The sequence below is a fragment of the Haemaphysalis longicornis genome, unplaced genomic scaffold, assembly GCF_048455015.1.
Source record: "Haemaphysalis longicornis isolate Haplotype H1 unplaced genomic scaffold, Haemaphysalis longicornis Haplotype H1 scaffold_12, whole genome shotgun sequence".
In the NCBI taxonomy this organism is placed as follows: Eukaryota; Metazoa; Arthropoda; class Arachnida; order Ixodida; family Ixodidae; genus Haemaphysalis; species Haemaphysalis longicornis.
This window is the reverse complement of record NW_027526225.1, coordinates 33,657,416-33,680,271: the sequence shown is the minus strand read 5'-3', so window position 1 is coordinate 33,680,271 and position 22,856 is coordinate 33,657,416. Positions and strand designations below refer to the sequence as shown.

Sequence of the window (22,856 nt, the reverse complement as noted above, 5' to 3'; positions counted from 1 at the left end):
CTAGAACAAGTAGAAAAATATAAGTAACTCTTTCAGGACGTCTGTGTGATCCCAACCACGAGAAAAAAATCCGGCCCAGAATAGGAATAGGTTGGGGCGCACTCGGCAGGCACTCACAAATAATGAACAGTAAGCAACCTCTATCCCTAAGAAGAAAAGTATTCACCCAATGCGTTCTACCGGTGATGACATACGGAGCGGGAACTTGGCGCCTTACTAGACAACTGGAAAGAAAACTTACCTCTGAGAAAGGAGCCATAGAGCAAATAATAATAGGAGTAACACTGCATCAGGGAGCACACTCGAGTAGAAGATATGAATAGTTCAAATTAACAAGAATAAATGGACTTGGGATGGCCGTGTACTCAGACGAACTGACAACAGGTGAACCACGAGTATCGGACTAGAAGAAGGGGAAGGTGAGTAACTCCATGGAAAGACGAAATGCGAACCTTTAAAGGCCAATAGTGAACTCGGGCACCGCAGGACGGGAGTGGGTAGGGGTGAGTGGGAGAAGCCTTCGTTCTGCAGTGGACATAAATACGCTGTTGATGACGATTCTCAAGATGCCTACTTTACATTGCGAGCTACAAAGCCTTCACCAGACCGTTGTCTCTGTTGCCAGATTCAGTTTTTTAGACTTTTTTTTGCTTTCTACACACCCTGCAGTGTGTGTAATCGCGGTAACCTGCGTGTACCGCGGTAATCTGCGTGTACACCCACGATGAAGATGTGGAAGTCGAAACACCGCTGCCCTTATACATTTTCCGATAAGTTTTTTGGCACGTTACCATTGGATGTGATGTTTATCTGGTAGCAGCAAAGACCTGTCCGCACGAACGGAAGCATCTAATTAAATTTCTGCGACGTAAATGAAGAACACCTATAAAAATTCTGTGGCGTAAAACCAGAGCATTGAAGATTTAGGTTATTCCCGTAATGCTACGGGTATAATTGACTCCTTCGGAAGTACCGTTTGTCAGATATTAAGACTTATTAGACTTATTCCGGGCTTCAGAGGAGAAATCGGAGATCCACCTGCAGGCTCATTACCTGCTGGCTATTAGCTAAGTCCCTATTCTTTAAATGGGCCATGAAGGAAATAAGGAGAGCAGTAAAATACCTATAAGGAAGGGCGTCAGGCAAGGAGACAAAATCTCTCCAATGTTACTCACAGCATTTTTACAAGAGGCATTCAGAACATTGGATTGGGAACAGATGGGCGCAAGGGTTAAGGGAGAGTACCTCATTAACCTCCGATTTGCTGATGACGCTGCCCGGCTAAGTCATTCGGGGGACTAATTGCAAAATATGCTTACCGCACTGGATGAGAAGAGTAGAATCGTGGTGCTGAAAATTAACATGCAGAAAACTAAAGTAGTAATGCTCAATAACGCCGGGGGAGCACAGTGGATTGAGATAAGTGGTGAGGCAGTGGAAGTTGGAAGCGAATATATCTACTTCGGCCAAGTAATGACCCCGGATCCCAACCATGAGGCAGAGATAACTAGAGGGATAAGAATGGGGTGGAGCGCATTCGGCAGGCATTCTGAGTTAATAAATGGCAGCCTGGCATTGTTCCTAAATGGGAAAGTGTATAACAGCTGCATGTTACCAGTTCTGCCCTACGGGGCAGAAAGTTGGAGGATCAGTAAAAGGGTTCAACTTATATTGAAGATGACTCAGTGGGCAACGCAACGGAAGATTACAGCTGTCACGTTAACGGATAAGAAGAGAGCGGTGTGGGTCAGGGAACAAACGCGTGTTAAGGACACATTACAAGAACTTAAGAAGAAATAGGCGTGCGCCGGGCTTATAATGCGAAAGCAAGATAACCGTTGGTCATTAAGGGTAACAGAGTGGATTCCTAGCGAAGGCAAGCGTGGCAAGGGGGCGGCCGAAAGTTAGGTGGGCAAATGAGATCAAGAAGTTTAGGGGGATAAATTGGTCGCAGTTAGCACAGGAACGCCGGGATAATTGGAGATCCTTGGGAGAGGCCCTTGCCCTGCCGTGAGGGTAGACAGGCTGGTGATGATGATGAGGATGATGAGGAGAGAAAATAAAACCTTGTTCAATTTTTAAAAGGTGGCTTTTAATAACTATATTAGCTCTATTTCAGCCGCTGCACGCGTTTTTTACCTGAACATTAGGAAATACTAAGAAAGCAAGTTTTGAAACTCGCGCTGCAGTTACGTCACCAGTGACTAAGTAGCGGCACCAGAAACGCAATAGAGAGAAACAATAAGAACATAGTTATCGGTTTCTTAACTTCGCGTTAGTATTCAAGTGATAGGATGAAACGAATGTAGAGGCCCTGATGCATTCGTCGATGCATGTATCTTGGCGGCGGCTTAGGAGGACGGCCGCCAATCACACTAACAACATTCTGTGACGTCTCAGAGAAATTTCCAGGAAGGGGCTGGAGATTTGCCCCTTCGTCACATGTTTTTTTTGAAGCCTACTTCTTGGAAGTTATCGACAAAAGTTTGTTAGATATTGAACCAAACAGCCTTTATGTTTAAACAATGCTGTTTGTATTTTGACTTCATGGTGCCTTTAATTCCGCTGTCATGGGGAAGTGGTGAAGGCGGGCTGGGTTTGCCAGAGTTAATTCAGTTCGCCTTCACCAAATAAAGTGATACCCTGAATCTCTGTTCTATGGCAGATGCTACAATATCAATAGAAGTGACCTGTCTCCGTGACAAGCACTTTGTTTATTTTAGTGTGAAAACGCGGCCGCCTGCCAATCTGGATTTTTCCTTTGTACGCAGCCTCGCCTCAGCGACTGAATAAAAAATACTTGTACATGTGAAGCCATTACAATTCACATGGTTCTTCCCAATTTCTTTTCTGTGCGCCTCAAAATCACGAAACTTATGTTTGTTTATAAGGATGGGGAAGTATGCGGTAACTTTTACGGATATAGCGAAGCTAGCCACGGCAACGGATGATTCAGAACGTTGGGTTTAAAGCGGCGAAGCTTCAACTTGGCTGTGAGGCTCGCCGTAGTGGGGGGTTCCAAATTAATTTTCAGCACCTGAGAATCTTCAACATGCTCCGAGATCTCTAAGCCTTTCACTTCGATGTCAAAGCTGTCGGAAGTGCAAAGCAGTGATTCGCCATAATGGCTGGTGGCGCTGTTATCCGCTCACTGCTACCACCCATCGCGCTCTCCGCCGCCCTGTTTCACTTCTGTTTTCATAAATATGCAATTCAAACTTCCCGCCTTCGCAGTGCTCGCGTACCCCCCGCCTGAAACGGCACCAGCGACAGTTCTGTTCGTTACGTGGTTGCCTCAATTTCGTACGCTGGAGCTGTTTTGTGTGATTTCAAACACGTAAAATGCGCGGCTAAAAGTCTTTCTGCGGAATTCCGAACCCGCAATTTTTCTTGCGTGGTGGCTTTTTTTCCTTGCTATCGTAAAAACCAACCCAACGAGTGTTTCTAACTAAATGAACGCGGGAGCTGGCCGGTACTTACGGATATTTTGCCTCAAATGTAACTGCAGTTTTCTTTGCACTAAACAAAGGTGAGATGTAGGACAGGCGCCAGCGGTTCACGAGTTTCGAACGGTTGTGACTATCTCAACAGCGTGGTTTTCGAAGTCTCGGTGTGACTTCATGACGACGGGACAGCAGGCTCTACTTGGGTACGTTATCTCGCTGCGCCGCCTGATTCCGGCAGTCGCATGGACCGTTAGGGAGCTACGACGACAAGGCGAGCCCATAAAGTTATCTGCCATTAAAACGGGACTTATTGCTTTTCGCCTCTATCTGAAAAGGAGACACCGCGTCCGGGATCCAATCCGCTTCCTTGTTCTCAGCAGCGCAACACTTCAGCTACTGAGTCACTACGATGGGCACAGCATTATCCCCCAAGACAGACTAGCAGAGCAATACTAAGCATGACTATACAATGCCCGTTTACTCTTTTTACACGTGCGTATACATCAGTTCTTTTTTCTCAAAGATTAAAGCCTAGCTTGATTTTCAGCACTCAACGTGCGAAAGTATATGGCTGCCTTATATTGAAGCAGGGACGCGGAACTTCACGTCGCAGAATCATGGAACAGCTTAATTACTGCAACCGCTTGATCATGGAGCAGTGGCTATTAAAAACGTTAGATTCCTGTTGCACGGAACTGCCAAAAACGTTCATTAAAAAAACCTGCCACCTGTAACGCTCGAGGTCAGGTAAATTGAACCGGACCTTGTGCTTCCCAGTGGTGTTTTGAGGCAGCCAAAAGCGCTGCTTTCAACGCAGTACTGTTTGACCATTTATTTTCGAATGCTTTAAACACCTCGCGAGTGAATAAATCACGACATCATTTGCAAAACATTATTATGAAGCTTTCTTCTCGCTATGCATCCTGGAAGTTTTAGCCCCCCGTATATGAGCACCAGCCGCTTTATGTAACTCTGTCGGAATCTCTGGCACACCCTTCAGTACAACCGCAAGTGATAATACGATAGCCGCCGATAACGATCGTGCGACTTCATCACTTCATAGGCTTCATCACTTTGATATCAGCGGAGCTGTTGTAGGTGGTGCTTTTTCGTCCGTCGGCTGAAGGTCGTACCTCACGCAGGGGTAGGAGCAGGTTCCCAGGCCCGCCGGCGGCCTCGGTCGTTGGGTCTGGGAACCTCCTCGGCGGTGATTCCGAGACCGTCCGATAGAGCTCGCAGTTGTCTCGCAGGTGCGGGTTCCTCTCCTTTCCGATAAGAGAAGGAGCGGGAGGGGAGCCTTCCGCAGCTTACGTTTAATTGTTAATACCTTTGGGCGAACCATTATATTTGCGTGGGTAAGGCGCGGCCATTCTCTGGAGAGTTCCTTTGCATGTTTGAAACGACACAAAAAAAAAAACGCAGCTACTCTGTTTCAGCAGATTTCTAACTGTTTAATGGTGGATTTTTTTGTATGATCAATCTTTTTATTAAAATTTCAGGCTATCCCCTCCTAAAGAACAAACCTTTGGTAAGCGGAATAAGCGACAACAAAGCGATTATTCGGTTTTCTGCTTGGACCAAGAATCGAGACGACGGCGAAGGACGGCCTAAAGAATACCGCATCGAGTTCAAGGTACGCCAACACCTCTTTTGAGGCAGCACATGGTGACATAAAATTCAAGACTCTATTCGCTGTTTCGTTACACATGGCTGCTTTTGAGCGGGCGCAACCTGTCGCGCCACTCATTCTAAAGCTTTTACGGAAACCCGCTCGTGGATGGGTTTAGCCGCATAGGTGACAGCCTGAATTTCCAACAACCCAGACAGCAGGCTGCGTTTAGACAAGGGGACTCAACCACGGACCACATCCATGTTGTCAATCAGGGGACAGAAAAATCCGCAAAATACATTACACCATTTACATGTCAGTTATATGTAATCTGAAAGCGTTTGGCTCGATACACACCAAAGCAGTCCTAAAATCACTAAAAGACTAGGCAATAGAAGGGACCAATATAAGGCTACAAAGAGACATGCATCAGGAATGCATGGGCACGACAACCCTCCACAAGCAAAGCGATAAATTCACGATCCGAAAGGGGTTAAGGCAGGGAGATGCCACCTCGCCAGAACTATTCCCAGCATGTATGAATGGGGTATTTAGAAAGATTGACAAGGAAAACATAGGATTAAGAATATACGGGGAACACTTGAGCCATTTGAGGTTTGCGAACGGCATAGTCTTGCTGAGTGAGAGTGCAGGACACATGCAAACAATGCTTGAGCAACTACTACCAGTAAACAAGGCCATGGGGCTAAAAATATACCATGAAAAATCTAAAGTAACGAGAAATATACATGCCAAAAAGGCCCCCTTCAGCGTAGGAAACGAAACGCTAGAACAAAAAACAGAATATAACTACCTCGGAGAGATGATTAGTACTGACCCATACCATGAGAGAGAAATCCGGCGCAGAATAGGTATGGGCTGGAGTGCTTTCGGCAAGCACTCCAAAATAATGAAAACTAACCTACCTCTATCACTCAAAAAAAACACACAACCAGTGCATACTGCCGGTTAGGACGTACGGAGCTGAAACTTGGCGCCTTACTTAATAACTAGAATGCAAACTTAGGTCGCCTCGACGGGCCATGGAACGAATAATGTTATGATCAACAGTCAGGGACGGGAAAGGAGTCACCTAACTAGAATAGAAGATATAGTCAAAAACGTAAAATGGACTTGGGCGATGCAGTGAGACAAACCGACAACCGGAGGATAATTAGGGTAAAAGGGTGGATACCAGAGGAGGGTCTAGAAGAGGGGAAGGCCATTATTCGATGGAGGGATGAAATAAAGAACTCAGGGGTAAACTCAGGGCTCCAGTAGCGCAAGAAAGGAGTGATTAGAGGTCAATGGGAGAGTCCTTCGTCCTGCAGTGGACCTGAGTAGACTGATGCTCATGATGATGATGCTCGCCGATGATAGTATTTTATGAGAGAAATTCAATGGTTTTAAAGCAAAGCTTTAGGTGCAACTAGAACTGCTGTAAATCGTTGCACAAATGTTTTCAGGGACCCTGGTGGAATGTAATCATCTACCGAGATTGAATTTTCTTTTAAAAAACCAAGGGCCATGTCATGGGCTGCATGGGGAGATTTCTTGTCGATTTCTGCTATACTGGGATCAAACTCCTAAATCAAGGTGTTCGAATATATTCAGGCGTTTTATAAATCGTGTGGAACATTTCTGCGCTGTCCTCAATGAAACAAATTTCGCAATAAACTGAGATTTGCAGGTAATTAGGGGCCAGGTTACAAGTCATGTGCGGTACTTTAGAAAAATACCGATCAAAGGGCTTGAAATTGCTAGGTGCCATGTTCCATCGCAATATTAAAACTAACCACAACACCTAATTGTAGTTCTGAGGCGATAAAGGGATTGGTATGAATGGTGCCCGGTTAATGTTTCTGACGCCGGGTTCAGTACGCTCTTTGAAGAAATTGGTCGATCCGCATTCCCGCCCTGTTTGCAGGGGTTACACAAATAGCGTAGCCTGCTATTTCGTACAGATTTAGGGACGAAACGGTATGGCCTGCACTCTAAATTGTTATGCCCATGCAGTGTTTTACCACTCTTTTGCAAGAACTAAGTGCGGCACAAAGTTGATTTCACAAGTAATGGGGGGCCCATCCTCTTTGATGTCCAGGCAAAGTTAAAACTCGTGGCTTGATTGTTACCTTTCAACAAAGATACTGCTCTGATGAGTCCAAAGCATTATACGCATATTTTGCATCGCGCGTAGGTTGTTTCCCAGGTGTTGTGGAAGAACTCATTGTGGCACGAATTTTAAGCTTGCCGAGATCCTGTCCATGTTACGGGAGTTGTACGGGCAAAGTTCAAGGTGCGCGACAGATCTGTATTCTTTGAAAAAATTGGTAGCGCGAGCGATCAATTGAAAGCATTTACCCGTTATTAAATTTTTTCATGGTGACCAGGAATAACTAACTGTGCCAATGTGTTTATACTTCGTGGGAAAGGTGGCGGTGTCATCCCTGAAGCATAGGCAATGTTTCAGCTTTGTGGGCAATGTTTGCATGTATTCTTCCCAGGGGCCCTTCTAGTACCGGTGTACTGGAGATGGATGCATTCTAACCTCAGTCCCAGCAACAAAATTTCCTCTAGTTTTCTTTTACTATTAGTTTGTCACATCTAATTTTGGAAACTAGTGGATGAATGTGATTTCAAAGAAACAAAATGGGTTAGATCGACCCCAAATGGTTCACTCCGAAATATAGTCCCAAAATTAAATAGTGGGAGCGCTTGTAGGAAGGGGTTGGTACAGAGTGAGACCTGTCTCCGCAAGGTCTGTATCTTCGTGGGTCTTCGACCTGTGAAAGTCCACTCTTGCGTTTGTGTGTCTATAATGTGTTTGAAAGAACAGAAAATGATGGGTGTCCGCTGCTACGCATTTTGCAAAATTTAGCTCTCTTTTCAGATTAAATCCGAGACCTACTGATTGTACACCTTCCAAAGACCATTATGGCATAATGTTTTAGCTGATATATTAACACAGAACCTATATGTATACCAAACTTGTCTATGCCGAACTTCTTGAACGGTACCCTTTGTAGCGTACATACCATACTAGTATTATGAGAGCTCGTGCGGGGCCTTCACAAAACATACGCACCTGAAGTCCATCCTGAACGCTGCTCTAATACTGGGCAATTTAGCGCTTTTGGTTTCGCAGCTGTTAACTTTATGTATCTTTCCTAAGTGTCCTCACATCGACTAAAATAATGGTGACAGTGGTTATCGCGTTCCGAAACCTGCAGTTTTGAGAACAACTTTGATGCCTTACAACATCAAAGCTTCCTACATGACAAAGTATTTGAAGAGGACAACATGTGCGAGCAGACGACTGTACCTGTTTCGATGCTAGATTCCTTTGGCTAATATCGCAGCGGGTTCTGTGCAAGTTTTCATTTTAGTGAACTCATACTAAACCCCTGCCTAAAGATACTTGTGTGCTGTGTTGCTGATTGGGTCGCTTCAAGGCCCATTTATAATAACCACACAGCCCAAGTGCAGCAACTACAGCTTGAGAAACGTAGTAAAAATCAACAACCTTTTTGGACATTTTCCGCTATAGAGACAGAGACCACAGTGACATGGATTATTTGGTCGTGTGTGTAGAGGATAGGACGCATGCTATACCCACCCTGACAGCTAGCGTGGGGAACATTTTCTGCTGGTAGTATTCATTCTACGCACGAGAAAAAGGTAAACTATGCACCTGATACGCTCGTTAATTTACGTCGCGCTCTCCACTGACCAGAGGGCATTTTCCCATTGGCATGAATGTCATACAATTGTTTTTATTCCCGTTGTAAAAATGCATTTTCGCTGTTAGTCATTTTCAGTCACATTGAAAATTAGAAGGCCTGGGGGTAACGGACATTTGATTATCAAAGAGGCACGAAAAGGTTCGGCCCCACGCTTGTCATGGTTGGTTGTGAATATAGGACCTTCATGACAAAGAGCTTTCGAACATTACCAGATGCGAAACTATTTTAACGACATTTGTCAACGGGCCAGCAAATGACATAGAAGGGTCACAACTGCCTGACTACCGAAACCTTTGAAACTGCTGAATGGTGAATGGATTAAACTTTGCCTATGTATACTCGACACTTGCACTGGCCTAATTTTATTGCCTGCAAGATGGCTTAAAGGTCATTCTTATATGTTCTCAGGTGGCTAACGAAACTTGGAGTACCCAGAACGTGACAGCGTTGCCGAACAAACAAGTGTACAACCACACACTGAGGGGGCTGAAAAGTGGGACGTACTACCAGGTTCGCGTTTTGGTCGTGGATGCAGATGGAAACTACAGAGAGCGTGATGCCGCTGTTGAGAGGTTCCGGACTGCCTGCGGGTGTAAGTAGCTCTAGTGGATAAACAAGGTTCTTGAAGCTGAGAAATATTTATTGTTTTTGTTTTTTCAGCCCCCAAAATGGCACCCCAGAACGTCACAATTGACAACAGCAGCACCTCTGAGATCGTGGTCAAGTGGAAAGTGAGTGTCTTAAAACAGCAAAAATGCACCTGGTCGTTTCAGTGCCAGCCATCTTTGTATCCTAGAAGACCATTCAACGTCAAAATTACCCAGCCATCAGCGTATCGGGCCCACATTTTTATTAACATGAGCTAATGAACTGTATCCTTGGGGCCTTCTCGGGCCCTTTCCCCTTCTAAGATTACTTCCATGAAAAAGCCAACACCAGAGGGCAGATCTTCATAAACCCTTACTGCTAATTTCAAGAAAGCTTTAAACCTTCCTGCATGGGTTTAAATTAATTTATGCAAGTGTGCTTATGGCAGACCAGAAAACACGTTTATTAGAATTCCCTAACAGGGCTTAAACGTAGACATTTTCCAGCAAAACTTTGATGTATTATTCGGTGAGCATTCGAGAAGGTATACGAGGGGGGAAATGGGAATACTAAACTCCGCAATATTAGAGCGAAACTTATTTTGGCTTCACTAATAGCGGTGTCGTAAACAGAAGGCACTGCAAGAAAGCTAACTTTACACTATACGAGCGCACACGATAATGATGATAAAACAAGCAAGGAACGCTTTCCGTAGTCGAAATCGAAACTGGGTCCCCCGCGTATTAAGCCGACTTCTTTATCCGATTTCGACATCATCGCATTCCGGTCGCTCAGGATTTCCTTTTGTTGCTTGCAGTTTTGTTGAAGTGCAGTTTGGCAGTTTGAGTTTCGGTCAAAGATGAGGGTCTAACGATGATGATAGGTTGGGGAGGGAAGCTCAGGTATTTCATTGCGGCTTCATTTGTTGTCGGCTCAGCTTTGACTTTGACTCGCAGGCACCTGGCACCTTGGTCCTTAATATTTGGACTTTGACCGTCAGGTGGTGGGCACTTTCACCTTTGAAGCTTTCACTTTTGCCCATCGCCATTTCCTTTTGGCACGCAAAAAGGCTCCGCGTTTAAACCATCATCGTCGTTATACGGAGGCTTCTGATTATAGTTGTGTTGAAAAAACATTTTATCTACGTATGTACGACATGCTAGGAAGACGCCGCAACCTAGAACGCCTTTGTCTGATCTAGGATGGGCGCCACAGCTGATTACAAGTAAACATTTCATTAAGCATGCTGAGATGATCAAAACTGGCAATTTGGTTGTCGACAAAATAAACATTTCAATCTAATACAGGTCTTTATGTACAATATGTCAAGTTCGCAAGGAAATATTTTAAAAGCTTGTACTAGATCCGCGAAGCAACTACAACGTCTCATCTCTGAACCAGCCCATCTACACACCCGCTTCACAGTTTTACTGCAAAGCTGTCTACAGGCACGTTGCGCTGAAGTTTGCTGCACAAGCAGCAGCGCGATATTTCATATCCTGATGGTTCAGAGCTTCATTTTTACTGTATAAGAAAAACCTTGCCACACCTGGAGAGGGGCGAAGGGATGCGGTTTATACCTGTATTCAAAGATTGTAAGTCCCTCTATGGCCACACGGCGCGCGCTGATATAAGCGACTTCCGAATTACCAAGGTGGAACAGAAAGAAAATTCTAAACAGAGAACTGCAAATTTTAAAGCTGAAGCGAGTACGGGGCGAAATAGAAGCAAATAAGCAAGCGCCAACGATAAACGAATGTCCTGGTGAGTTCATTTAGTACGCGTTTTTGAACATGGAGATGAAATTTTCCAGCGCGAGGCGTTGGAAAATGAGTTTTCTGGTGTTTTAGTACCGTGACCACATAAGAATACGACGACGAACGACAACATGAGACTCCGACAGCCCGAGCCCCTAAGGTGCTGCGCCACTAAAAGATGTCATGCTCATTCCGACCACCGTTCGTAACATTTATTTACGTGTGCGTCGCCACCCAGACTGAGATACCAACAGATTATCCCGACTGAAGCCACGTTTGCCCACACATTGGAGGCTTTTGCTAATGGAACAAAAGCCAAAACAAATGAAACGTTTTAGCGGTGCAAGTGACAAGGCGCCAGTCGCTGATATTGTAGCCGACCAATCAGGTTGTAGGTAATGAAAAAGGCAAGGGGAAATCGATGCATTCATCACGGCTGTCTTTCTTTTGCGCCTTGTCTCAGTGTCAGCCCCGTGCATTGTTGGCCCTGCACGCTGCAGGCAAGAAGGACCGAGAAATCGCCACTCCTTTGTCGATGCCCTGGCGTGGGCTACAGGCAACTTTGTTAGAAAAAGTGCTGCGCTCAGAGCGGCCTCTGTCCAGTACGGGGTTCCTATTGGCGGTGAGCGCGACCACGAGCGGCGCTGCGAAGCGCGCCTCCGTGACGTCGGCTTAGGGATTCTCGCATTTGTCGTCTGCTTCACTCGGGCTCGCTCTCCCTGCTGTTCCTTTGCGCTCGCTTGACGTTTGCTGCTTGTCCGCCCCAGATATTGCGCGTGCGTACGTTTTAAATGCAGAGCATGTCAGTAACTCACGATGTCACCCGCGTTGGCGTCCGTAGTCCGCATCGCTCCCCCTACACTATATAAAAAAATATTACCGGCGCCAGGTTTCGAACCAACGACTCTGCGGGCGGAACGCAAGGTACATGGTACTCTACCCACTGCACCACAAAGCCGACACAGAATGGAAGGTTACGAACACGCCTTATATCCTTGACTCATTCAAACGTCGGCCACAGGTGCGCCCTCTCCCCCGCGTCCTCCTCGGCTTCTCTCCGCTCGCAACGCCCTCTCTCGCCGCGTTCGGTTCGGGCGCACAACAGGTGGGGACGTGCGCAACACCCTCTCTCGCCGCGTTGGGTTCGCGCTGATCAACAGTCGGTTCGCGCGCAAGAACAGGTGGGGGCGCTCGCATCGCGCTCTCTCGCCGCGGTCGGTTCGCGCTTAAACCACATATGTCGTTCGCGCGTGCTCCGGTCGCTAACATCTGTGGCGTGATCGTGCCGTCAACATCACGCGTTCGTGTGGTGGCGCGATTTTGGCGCTATAACACTCTCTCGCGAGGGGCATTGGATTGGATTCGATTGGATTGGCTTGAATTGGCTTGGCTTGGCTTGGCTTGGCTTGGATTGGATTGGATTGGTTAGGATTTGGATTGGATTGGATTAAAGTGGATTGTGTTGGATTGTGTTGCGTCATAGCCGCGCCACGTTGCGTCATAGCCGCTCCACGTTGCGTCATAGCCGCGGCAGGGGGTTCACGGCACGTTTCACGTTTCACCAGCGACTTCATCGACAATGTCTACGCTGGAAGACAACGATTAAAACAACAACCAATACGTAATCCATACGACTTGCAGGCGCGCCCCCCGCGGAAATGCTCTGCATTTGATCGTGCCCCTCGCGAGGGGGATGTTTTCTCTTACGACATTTAATAACAGGACGCGGTTACAAAAACGCCACCCGAATAATAAATGCAGCTACGCATATGTGTAAGTTACGGCGCCTTGATTTCACGAGGTGTGTATGTGTGCGTGTCGGTGTGTGTATCGGTGTGCATCACCACCGAGGTGTACAGGAGACTTTAAAAGCCCTGAATACAGCGCCGAAAACAAAGCGATTGCGCTCGCTCATGAGGTTGAAGCGGTAACGATGAGACAATACGGAGTGGGAAGCAGTCGATTCTTTGGCGAAGGAAAGGCTTCGAGGAACAAATCCTGTGGTCCTAATTTATCATAATAATAGACTTAAAATCGCATAAACTAGCTGAAGACGTTAGTTAAAGTATAGTTTTGGATACCGCTAGGGAAGAAAGATTGCCGGCGTCACCCTTTTCCTTGCGAAGCCGGTCCTGTGCGTAGCGCGAAGAGTCGGAGCTGGCCGTCAGCTTCTGTATTAAGAAATCTTTCGAGCAAAGGAAATAGCCAGCTGCTAGTAAGCGACAACAGCGAAAATGCAAACCCAAAACGAATTCCAGGCCTTCGGGGCTGTCGGCTTTGGCAGAATGCATTACGATTCGCGGTAATCGCATGTAAGGTAAAACAGTTCTTTCAACCTTGCCGAACGCTCGAAAGTATTGCATCACATCACTTTACGTTGTCATGGCATGAAGCTATGCCGACATGCACTCTTGGCCGCAAAAACTGTAGGTTGAGTTCCAAATAACCCACTATGTGTATATGCGCGTGCTGGTTTTATACCAGGCTTCTAAACAGAATTGAAGTTAATTGAGCAAAACGACTCACGTTTACGGTAAACATTTAGTAACGCTGTTTTTTCAGACCTGGAGGGATATTTCGGTACATTTCCCGAAGCCATATCTTCATAATATTCAGATATGCACTGTAGTAAAGCTCCCCTTTAGAGGTGGAGGAGCAAGAGAAGGAGAAAACATTATTTAACAGGCAAGCAAAATCTAGCGGGTTAGTGGGTGGGCTCCTTAGTCCAGGACAAAAGAGGAAGAATAGTTTTCTTTAATTCATAGAATGTCATCCCAAGTAAACCAGGATTTGTTCTTTACGCCTTGAAGGGTTGGAAACCAACAAATGGGACATGTTCATCTGTATCGATTCTTGTTATGTATGCACGTATACTATTCATTGTGTTTGTTAGCGAGTATATGAAGCCTTCAGCACCGTAATCATGTCATAACTGTTCGGCTTGAGAGTCAGTTCATTATGATAACCGTGGTTGCTACAGAAATTCGGAGCACAAAAGCCGCCTTCGAGTACAACGTTGTCTGAGGCGCGATCGCGGTGCCGTAGCACAAACCTTCTCATTGTATTTGCATGTGAATAAACAACGCACGCTGGGGATATGCCCCTTCTTGCAAGCAGCCACAACGAAACCAATTTGTGACGAATGGAGTGTAGCCTGAGGAAAATATTTAACACGATTTTTAACACGCTCTTTAACACGATTTAAAAGAAAAAGTTCACACGATCTTTGTGAACATTCCAAAATCCTCAAAACTACAAATAAGACGTTTGTGACAGCGCAGAAAAATAATTTCGTTGGGCACAGAAAAAAACCCATTCATCTGATACAAGTCAACAACGACGAAAGAAATAGAAGACAGCCGCTTTATTTTCTGCTGTGCGATGCGCGTGTAGGGGACCGCTGCTTGGTACGTAGCATTAGACTGTTGAGTCTTCATCAGAGCATCTCAAAAATAATGTAGGGAAGCCTCCACATTCTGAATACTTATTGAGGAGGTCTGAGTGGTAAACCGCGCGAATAAGCTAGAAAGGACAAGTTACACACGATCTCCTGACCGAGGCTCTGAAGAAAGTTGTTCCCTCTCTCCTCGTATTTGCAAACTTGTGGGTGATACAGCTTGAAATTATTAAGATGTGTCAGAACCTGGCAAAAATAAGTGAATTACTGAAAATACGCTTTTTAATGCACTAAACCATCAAGCGGGCGATTTCTAGCACTGGCACTGCTGCCTCTTACAAGCCGAGTCTAGCAGACGACAGCGGTGCGAATCCCTAAGCCGACGTCACAGCCAGGGGGCGCCACTCAAACATCTCACCGCCAATAGCAGGGCAAACCGTATGCGAGCATAGAGTGCATGCGCGGCGGAAAAAAAACCGAGTGCGAGGGCTCCAGGCCACGAAGGGAAAGGGAGTGGCGGGGTCAGTTGCGGCGATATGCACCATTTTTATAGCGCATTGGGCAATGGTACACGGAGCAACGCTGCAGGGCAACACAGTAATCGATGGACTGAGTGCGTCTGAATAGTTTGATATCGTCAGCGTGGATAAGAAAAGAACACTTTTTAATTCCGCCTAACACATCCTTTGCGTGAATGAAGAACAAAAGAGGACCCAACACGGAGCCTTGGGGCACACCACTAGTTGATCTATACATAGAGGACGTCTTCCCATGAACTTAACGAAACTGAAGCGATTGCTTAGATAAATACCCAGCAATGCCACGAGTGGTGTATCAATACCCGGCTGCAAAAGCTTACCAATTAATAACGCTTGCCAGACATCAAACGCTTTGCTCAGGTCACCTTAGAAAACGTCTAACTGGCCTCTCTCGAAAACTGTCGCCGAGGCCTGCTCCATGAAGAAGGCGAGATTAGTTGTTGTCGACCTTTCTGATGTAAAACCATGCTTTTTACGTGTTCGAAAATGCTGTGCATAATTTAACAATACCCTGTGCAGCGATGTCTCAAAAAGCTTGCAGGCAGCACAAAGGAGAGAAACTGCTCCACAGTTTTTTTGCACCAGATTTGGTGCCTGACTTGAAATGGCCGTCAGCGACAAATTTTCCACTGGCGAAGGAACATGTTTGCTTTTAGGCAGTGATGGATATCCCAGTTGAAACAGGAACCAAAATGCTGCTGAATGTTTTTAAAATAGCAGCAGCTATCCAGTCCGAGCCACAAGACAGCGGCTGTTTAATGCGCCGTAGACTCTCAAGAACCAACTGCTCGTTCAATAGTACTAAGCTTTCAACATTACGTTTATTTCACTGTCATCGCGCTCGCCATATGTAGTAATTCATTGCGGCGCAAAATGGTTGGCGACATCAAGAACTTCTTCCACAGAGGAATAAACAAGATGGATGTGCTCATATGAGTGTTTGTTACGGTACAGAATATATCTCCAAAATGTTGCATGCTGGGAATTTAGGCTGCTCTGAGCAGAATCCGAATAGGAGCGCTGGTCCCGCTCATAAAGACTTTTACATATTTTACGGTAAGAGGGGAAGTCCTCTTTGCATTCATCAAGCCCGGCTATGTTATATTTTCTGTGGCAGGGGTCTCTTAATCTAAAGGCGGTACAAAGTTCATTAGATAAACAGAAGGGGTGTTTTGAACGGCAGGGTTTGCAGTAGCAGATAAACTGATCCATGCCGCTTTTGGCTATTTCAGTGAACAGCTCGACCTGCGCTTTGCAATCAGTGAGTTCTTCAATTTATAACCAATCAAATGAAGAAAAAAGTTAAACGAGCTAATGTAATCACCACAGGCATACCACTAGGGAGAGAATTCATTATTCTTCAGTGATGCACTGCAACTCTGAATCGAGACGGCAGCAGAAACTAAAAATGGAGGATGAAGGTTGACGGGTTTGACAACAAAGATATCAGACTACGATACTCGCGCGTTTTGAATGTCTGAAAAGCAAATATCTAAGTTATTTTCAGAGCTGTATTTTATATTATTCAGTTGCACCATAGATGTGAAGTCAACCAAGCCTAATCATGCTGGACTTCTGCTGTACGTAACAATTGTAGTGTTGATGGGTAAAATTCTCCCATTGCACACCAGGTTTATTGAAATCATGCAGAATGATATGCTGGTGATTCGGGTGGGATAAGCAAACTTCTTCTATAAATGTAAGGAGCTTCCTAAACAAAGAATTAGGAACATCAGGTGGAATATAAAACGCCCTATTAAAAGCTTCTCGCTCCCAGTCAGACGAATGTCAGGCCAGACAGACTCGTTGTCGCCCTCAAGTTCATGACGCCGCATAGATTGTTTTTCAATCAATCAATCAATCAATCAATCAATCAATCAATCAATCAATCAATCAATCAATCAATCCTTTATTGGAAGAAACCAAAATACATCGTGTGCTACAGGGACAGAGACTAAAGGCTAAATCGCCTGACAAGGACTCTGTCCCTCTGCAGTTCAACAACGTTGCGTGTACATTTTATGCCAAAGATATTGACAATTTGGGTATCTGTACAGAGCAAAGTTTGCCACAAAAAAAAATCTAAAGCAACTTGTCAAGTAAAATAACACCAAGAAAATAACTACATCCAAAATATATACGAGCAAGTTCACAACATAATATAAAGCAGTTGATACAACCGAAACCCCCAAAAAATAATAATAATAATTTAGAAAAAACGCTTACAACTGTTAAAATTGTTAAAACAATAGTACATGCATTTCTCATGACACAGTGAATAGCTTACACACGTGTGCAATATTTCGCTAAGCACAATAACGCCATTCACAAAAGTAAAGAAAGCAAGAAAACAAACCAGAAAATTTCAGCTAGATTGCGTGAACATAAAAATGGCAGGCAATATCAATTGGTATAGTGGGGACCGAGTGACTGCAATACATTCATAATATGCTGTTTAAACGCACTTACCGAACGCGTGAAATCTATTTTACCATTTAATTTATTAAGTATAAAAAGTGTTTGATATTCAGTGGTGTGTTTGCCATAATTTGTCCTGGTTTTCGGCATTCTCCTCTTTTTTTGTCGTATTGAATAACCTGAATCGTGATCTACGCCTGGCCTGCAAAGGTTATTTTGTTGTATGTACTGTAGCAGCTTGAAATAGTAAAGCTGGTCTGCTTTTAATATATCGTGTTTCAAAAACAGGGGAGATGTCGGCAGACTCTGGTAGTTTCCGTGATAGTTTTCAAAACATCTAAGCACTTTCTTCTGTAGCACAATTATTTTACTATAATTGCCGGACGTCGTTGTTCCCCAGACTAATAATCCATAACAGAGCTTCGAATAGAACAAAGAGCCGTAAAGAAGTTTTTTTAGCCAAAGCGGAATTAATGTTGTTAACTTGTACAGGGTGCCAACAGTTCGAGCCAATTCTATCCATAAGTGTTCAACGTGTGCTTTCCATGATAATTCCTCCTGAAACCAAACGCCAAGGAATTTTTGCTCTCTAACCCTTTCAAGGAGCTGGTTATTGAACATAACTTTAAAAGTGGTGCATAACGGTTTTATTTATAGGGCGAAATATGATGTACGCAGTTTTTTTGGCATTCAATTGTAACCTGTTATTTTTCAGCCAGTTTGACAGGCGTCGCATGTAATCGTTACGCTGCTTTCAAGTGGCGCAAGATTATTAGACGTAAAAAAGATATTACTGTCATCTGCATACATTATGAGTTGTGGTGAATGGGGTATCGAAACAATATCATTTATATATGCAAGGAAGAGGAACGGTCCTAAAATCGAGCCCTGTGGGACACCGTGTTTCAACATTAATTTTGAAGACATTGTGCCATCAACATTCACAGTTTGGTAACGGTCTTGCAAATATGACTTAATAAGATCTTGGGCAATTCCACGTACACCATAAATGAACAACTTATTAAGCAGCAGGTCATACTGTATGGAGTCAAAGGCTTTCTTAATGTCTAAGAACAGTCCAAGCGTGTATTTTCGATTTTCCATGTTAGCTAATATTGCGCCCTTGATAAGAAGAAACGCCTGCTCAGTCGAACGCCCTTTCTGGAAACCGTATTGGCTGTCTGTTATTATACTGTGTATATCAAAGAAAGAAACGAGTCTGTCCAAAATAACACCCTCAAAAATTTTAGATAGCGTGTTTAGCACGGAGATAGGGCGGTAATTTGATGGGTTTTCTGGATCACCGGTCTTGAATATGGGAGTGACTTTTGCAACTTTTAACTTTTTTGGGAAGACACCAGTGCTCAAGGTAAGGTTTATTATACATGCTAGAACTTCGGAGATAAACGGTTCAATTGACTTTATCTCGGACGGCCCGATGTCATCAATTCCTGCTGCGACGTTTAGTTTAGGCTTTCTTATTAGGGATTCTACCTCCATAGAATCAGTAGGCCTTAAAAAAATTGACTCGGAAATACATGTGGCAGATGTCGTAGTTTCAGCATCATCGCTATCATTCCAGCTGTTGTATGAACCTGCGTTCACAAAATGCGCGTTCATAGCATCAGCTACGGCCTCCCCACATATGCTCCTACCGTCTAGTGTAATTGTGGTCATTTTGAGATTTGTTTTCGTTTTCCCGGTAAGCCTGTTGACCTCGTCCCACACCTTTCTGGGGTTTCCCTGTATATATTCAAACTTATTGTGGAAATATTGTTCCTTCGCTTTCTTAAGATCGGATGTCAACATATTTCGGTATTTTTTATATTTTGTAAACAATTCACCATCGCTCTTTTTAAGATACTCATGATATAATTTGTTCTTTATTTTTATCCTGGCGTATAGGAATGAGCTCATCCACGGTTTGCGAAATTTCTTTGTTTGCTTGGAGGTACATTTTTCTAGGGGAAAAGCAGCGTAGTGACAATCCTTTAATATGCCCTCAAAAACATCGTAGGCGTTCTCGGCGTCACATTACAGGTAAACAGGGTTCTAGTCCGCCGATTCATTTGAGCGTAGGAATATTCCTAGAGCTTCGTTAGTAATTTTTCGCCGAAAATATACCCGTTCGTTATTTACGTGTTTGTTTGTAGCAAAAGAAGGTAGTAGGAAAAATATTGGTAAATGGTCGCTCAGGTCGCATGATAGCACACCACTGCGACATTCGTGTGGACGCATGTTCGTCGCGCATATGTCTAGTAAAGTAGCACTGTGCGTAGTTAATCGTGTGGGCACATGGATAAGATTTGCAGCATCATCAGTAGATAATAGAGCATTCAGTTCTTTCGCATAGGTATCACAACAACACAGATCAATATTAATGTCACCCAAGACAACATAAGAATGCTTTGCACATATTGAAGAGGACAAGAACATCTCGAAAAATTCTAAAAAGTTGCGTTTTCGCCCTTGCGGGGGTCGGTATAATAGTAGCACTATCAGTTTCGATAGCCGAACAGACAAGCATTCCACATCTGCCGAGATAAAGGAAAAATCATGTAATACTTCAGAAGTCAGTTCTTCTTTGAAATAAACAGCTAGGCCACCGCCTCTTTTGGTTTTGCGACATAAGTGCTCGGAACGATAGCCATTCAAACGCGGCGCATTATCAGGGTTTGTAACCCAAGTCTCTGAAAAGGCGAGGATGTCGTAGCGCTCATTAAAGGATTCCAGAAAGAGGGTAAGTTCATCCATTTTGCTTTTTATACTTCTGATGTTCATATGAATGACTGAAAATGAAGTTCCAGGACCACAGAATTCACGATTAAATTCTTCTGTGCTGTAGTAGTTACCACTAACGTCCGAGTTCGTTGCCATATCTCTACAGCGTAGCTATCATCCCGTTGAAGTGCCGTTTTTTTTTCCTTTACGCGATTTTGTCCAGGTCAGCATGGGTCGAAATTTGCATGCTTTTTGCTTTTTCGTCTTTGCGTGCTAGCACTCTGCAAGAAGCCGTCCAAACAAATTTCCATCCCACTTCTTTTTTCTTTTTGATCGCCGCAGAAAGCAAAGCCTTATTTGCCAGAGTCAGGTGCTCGTTTACATAGATTGCATCTTTCGCTTCAATGCCCAGAACAGAGGTGTCTACTCTGCTCTTCCGGCATTTTGTCAATATGCTGTCTCGCTTGCTGCGGTGAACGAACCGTACAATAATGTTTTGTGCATCCTAGTTCTTTGTGGGCACCCAGTGACACGTGTCGATGTCCGTGCTATCAACTTTGATGCCAACGCTCTTGCCTATACGCTGGATGACGGTGAGAGGGTCGTTGTCAGTTGGCACGCCTTTGATCTCAAGATTAGTAAGGCGTTGGTATCGTTCTAGGTCCTCGCACTTGTTCGCCAGCCTATCATTCTCAGCTTTTAGGTCCCTGTTTTGCTTGACAAGTTCATTCATTTCTTGTCTCAGTTTTTTTATTTCTTCAGTTGCCGTCTTTACGCCATTGCAGACGTTAGTGCAGAACGAAATAGACTTTTTCAGTTCATCAAATTCTGCCCTTAGATCACGTGTGAACTTGTCAAACGCTGATAATAGCTCACGCATAGCACTATAATAGCTCACGCATTGAAGAGCACTATCGACCGCAACGAACACCCCCCTTCCCTTTTGCTTACCCCTAGAAAAGACCCTATCTTTACAATTTGTTGGAACATAATCGCATGAGCTAAGATCACCTTAAAGCCAGGTTTCAGAAACAACCGTAATAGGAAATTTTGAATAAATCCCATTTGAAAAGAATTCAGACGCTTTGAAGAGAAGGCTTTGGTGCTAAGCATTCAATGGAAGGGATTGTAAAGACAGCCCTTGGGCCAGAAGCAAGCACCAGACGCTGGAAAGAGCCCTCGTCGACAGTCACAAAGAAAGAAGCGTCGAAGGTGTACTTAGTTTTCAGCCTCTGGCAAGTCAGAGGTACGACCTGCACAGTCGACAAGTACTTCGTCAGTTGAGCTGAGGTGGTGCAGGGTGACAGTTTGACATAAGACCTTTATCGGACGTTTTGAACGCTGGACGAGAGCGATGCGGCACGAATGAGACGCACCCACACACACCGCACTCCCGCTTCCTTTGTCAGGGCCAAGTCGTCGCAAGGCTCCTCGGCGGACACAGCAGTTGGCAAAGGACAAGGCGCAGAGGTTGCAAGTGCTGTGGTCAGCTGCTCCAGCATTGAATGAGAAGGTGTTCAGCCTGTTTTCGCCACAACGGGGCCGAGCGATGAATGGAGCCCACGCTGCGTGCTAGGGGTCGTCGACGTCTCATTGAGCTCTGCTGTGGAAGCGGGAGCGGGGGTAGGGGGACGCAGGCCGTTGGGGAGGTACGGGGACCGGCCCGCGGTAGCCGCTCCTGTCGAGGGCTGCGAACGTCCGCCGCAGCCACGCGAACGTCCGCCCGTGGCCACGCAGCCACGCGAAAGCACGTGCGTTCTCACTACCCAGGCGGTCGTTTGCCTCTCTCAATTTTGCGACATCGTCCGTCAAAAAAGAAAGTCCCCCGAGGGCGTTGCATTTCGCGGAGTTGGCTGCATCTCCTCCAAGGTCGTGCAGTCGGGCAGCGCCGTCTTATTGTTGCGAGCACGGGTGAATGCGTGGGCTATCTTGGCCGTATTTATCGCTAGAACTACCCGCACCCTCCGTCGCCGAGCAGACGCATAGATTGCACAGAAAGGGCCGCTCACCGCTCTTCAAAGCTTGCAGCTCCATGTGCAGTGCGCACACTTCTTGCATGATGTGATAATAATAATAATAATAATATAAATGATAATAATAATAATAATAATAATAATAATAATAATAATAATAATAATAATAATAATAATAATAATAATAATAATAATAATAATAAGAAGAAGAAGAAGAAGAAGAAGAAGAAGAAGAATAGTATTAATATTAACAATCAATGAATCAACCTTTATTAAAGTGCCCAGGAACAGCCGAAGCCTTCGTTCTGGCGCACTGAGAAGTAACAAAAAGGCCGCATTGAAATAAATCAGTGGCTTACACATAAACAGCCAGGAAAAAAGGTGGGTGAGTGAAGGACAAATAACTGAAATACTACAGAGAATAAAATTAAAAGTGGTATCCAAACTACATTACACGACGAACAGATACTGTAAATTATGGTACATTGCAAAAACACATCGTACATTGACCATAGCAATAGGATGAAGCATCAATTACACAAAAATGTACAAAACAAAGTACAGGAAATATTTGTAACTATTCATAGAAAGTGATAAGTTATAGAAACATTTGTTACTGTGGCCTGCCCGGGCCACTTAAAAATATGTATGCAGAGTTGACTACA

General features: G+C 44.7%; 1 protein-coding gene across 3 annotated transcripts in view; it reads left to right on the top strand.

Moving 5' to 3' along the window:
- LOC144162553 (receptor-type tyrosine-protein phosphatase kappa-like) overlaps positions 1–22,856 on the top strand; it is a 616,238-nt gene that overhangs the window by 55,328 nt on the left and 538,054 nt on the right. For all 3 annotated transcript variants that reach the window (XM_077693141.1, XM_077693140.1, XM_077693142.1), the window contains exons 5-7: positions 4,946–5,079; positions 9,207–9,390; positions 9,459–9,529. In XM_077693141.1, coding sequence (XP_077549267.1) covers positions 4,946–5,079; positions 9,207–9,390; positions 9,459–9,529 — 389 coding nt within the window. The remainder of the gene's footprint in view (positions 1–4,945; positions 5,080–9,206; positions 9,391–9,458; positions 9,530–22,856) is intronic.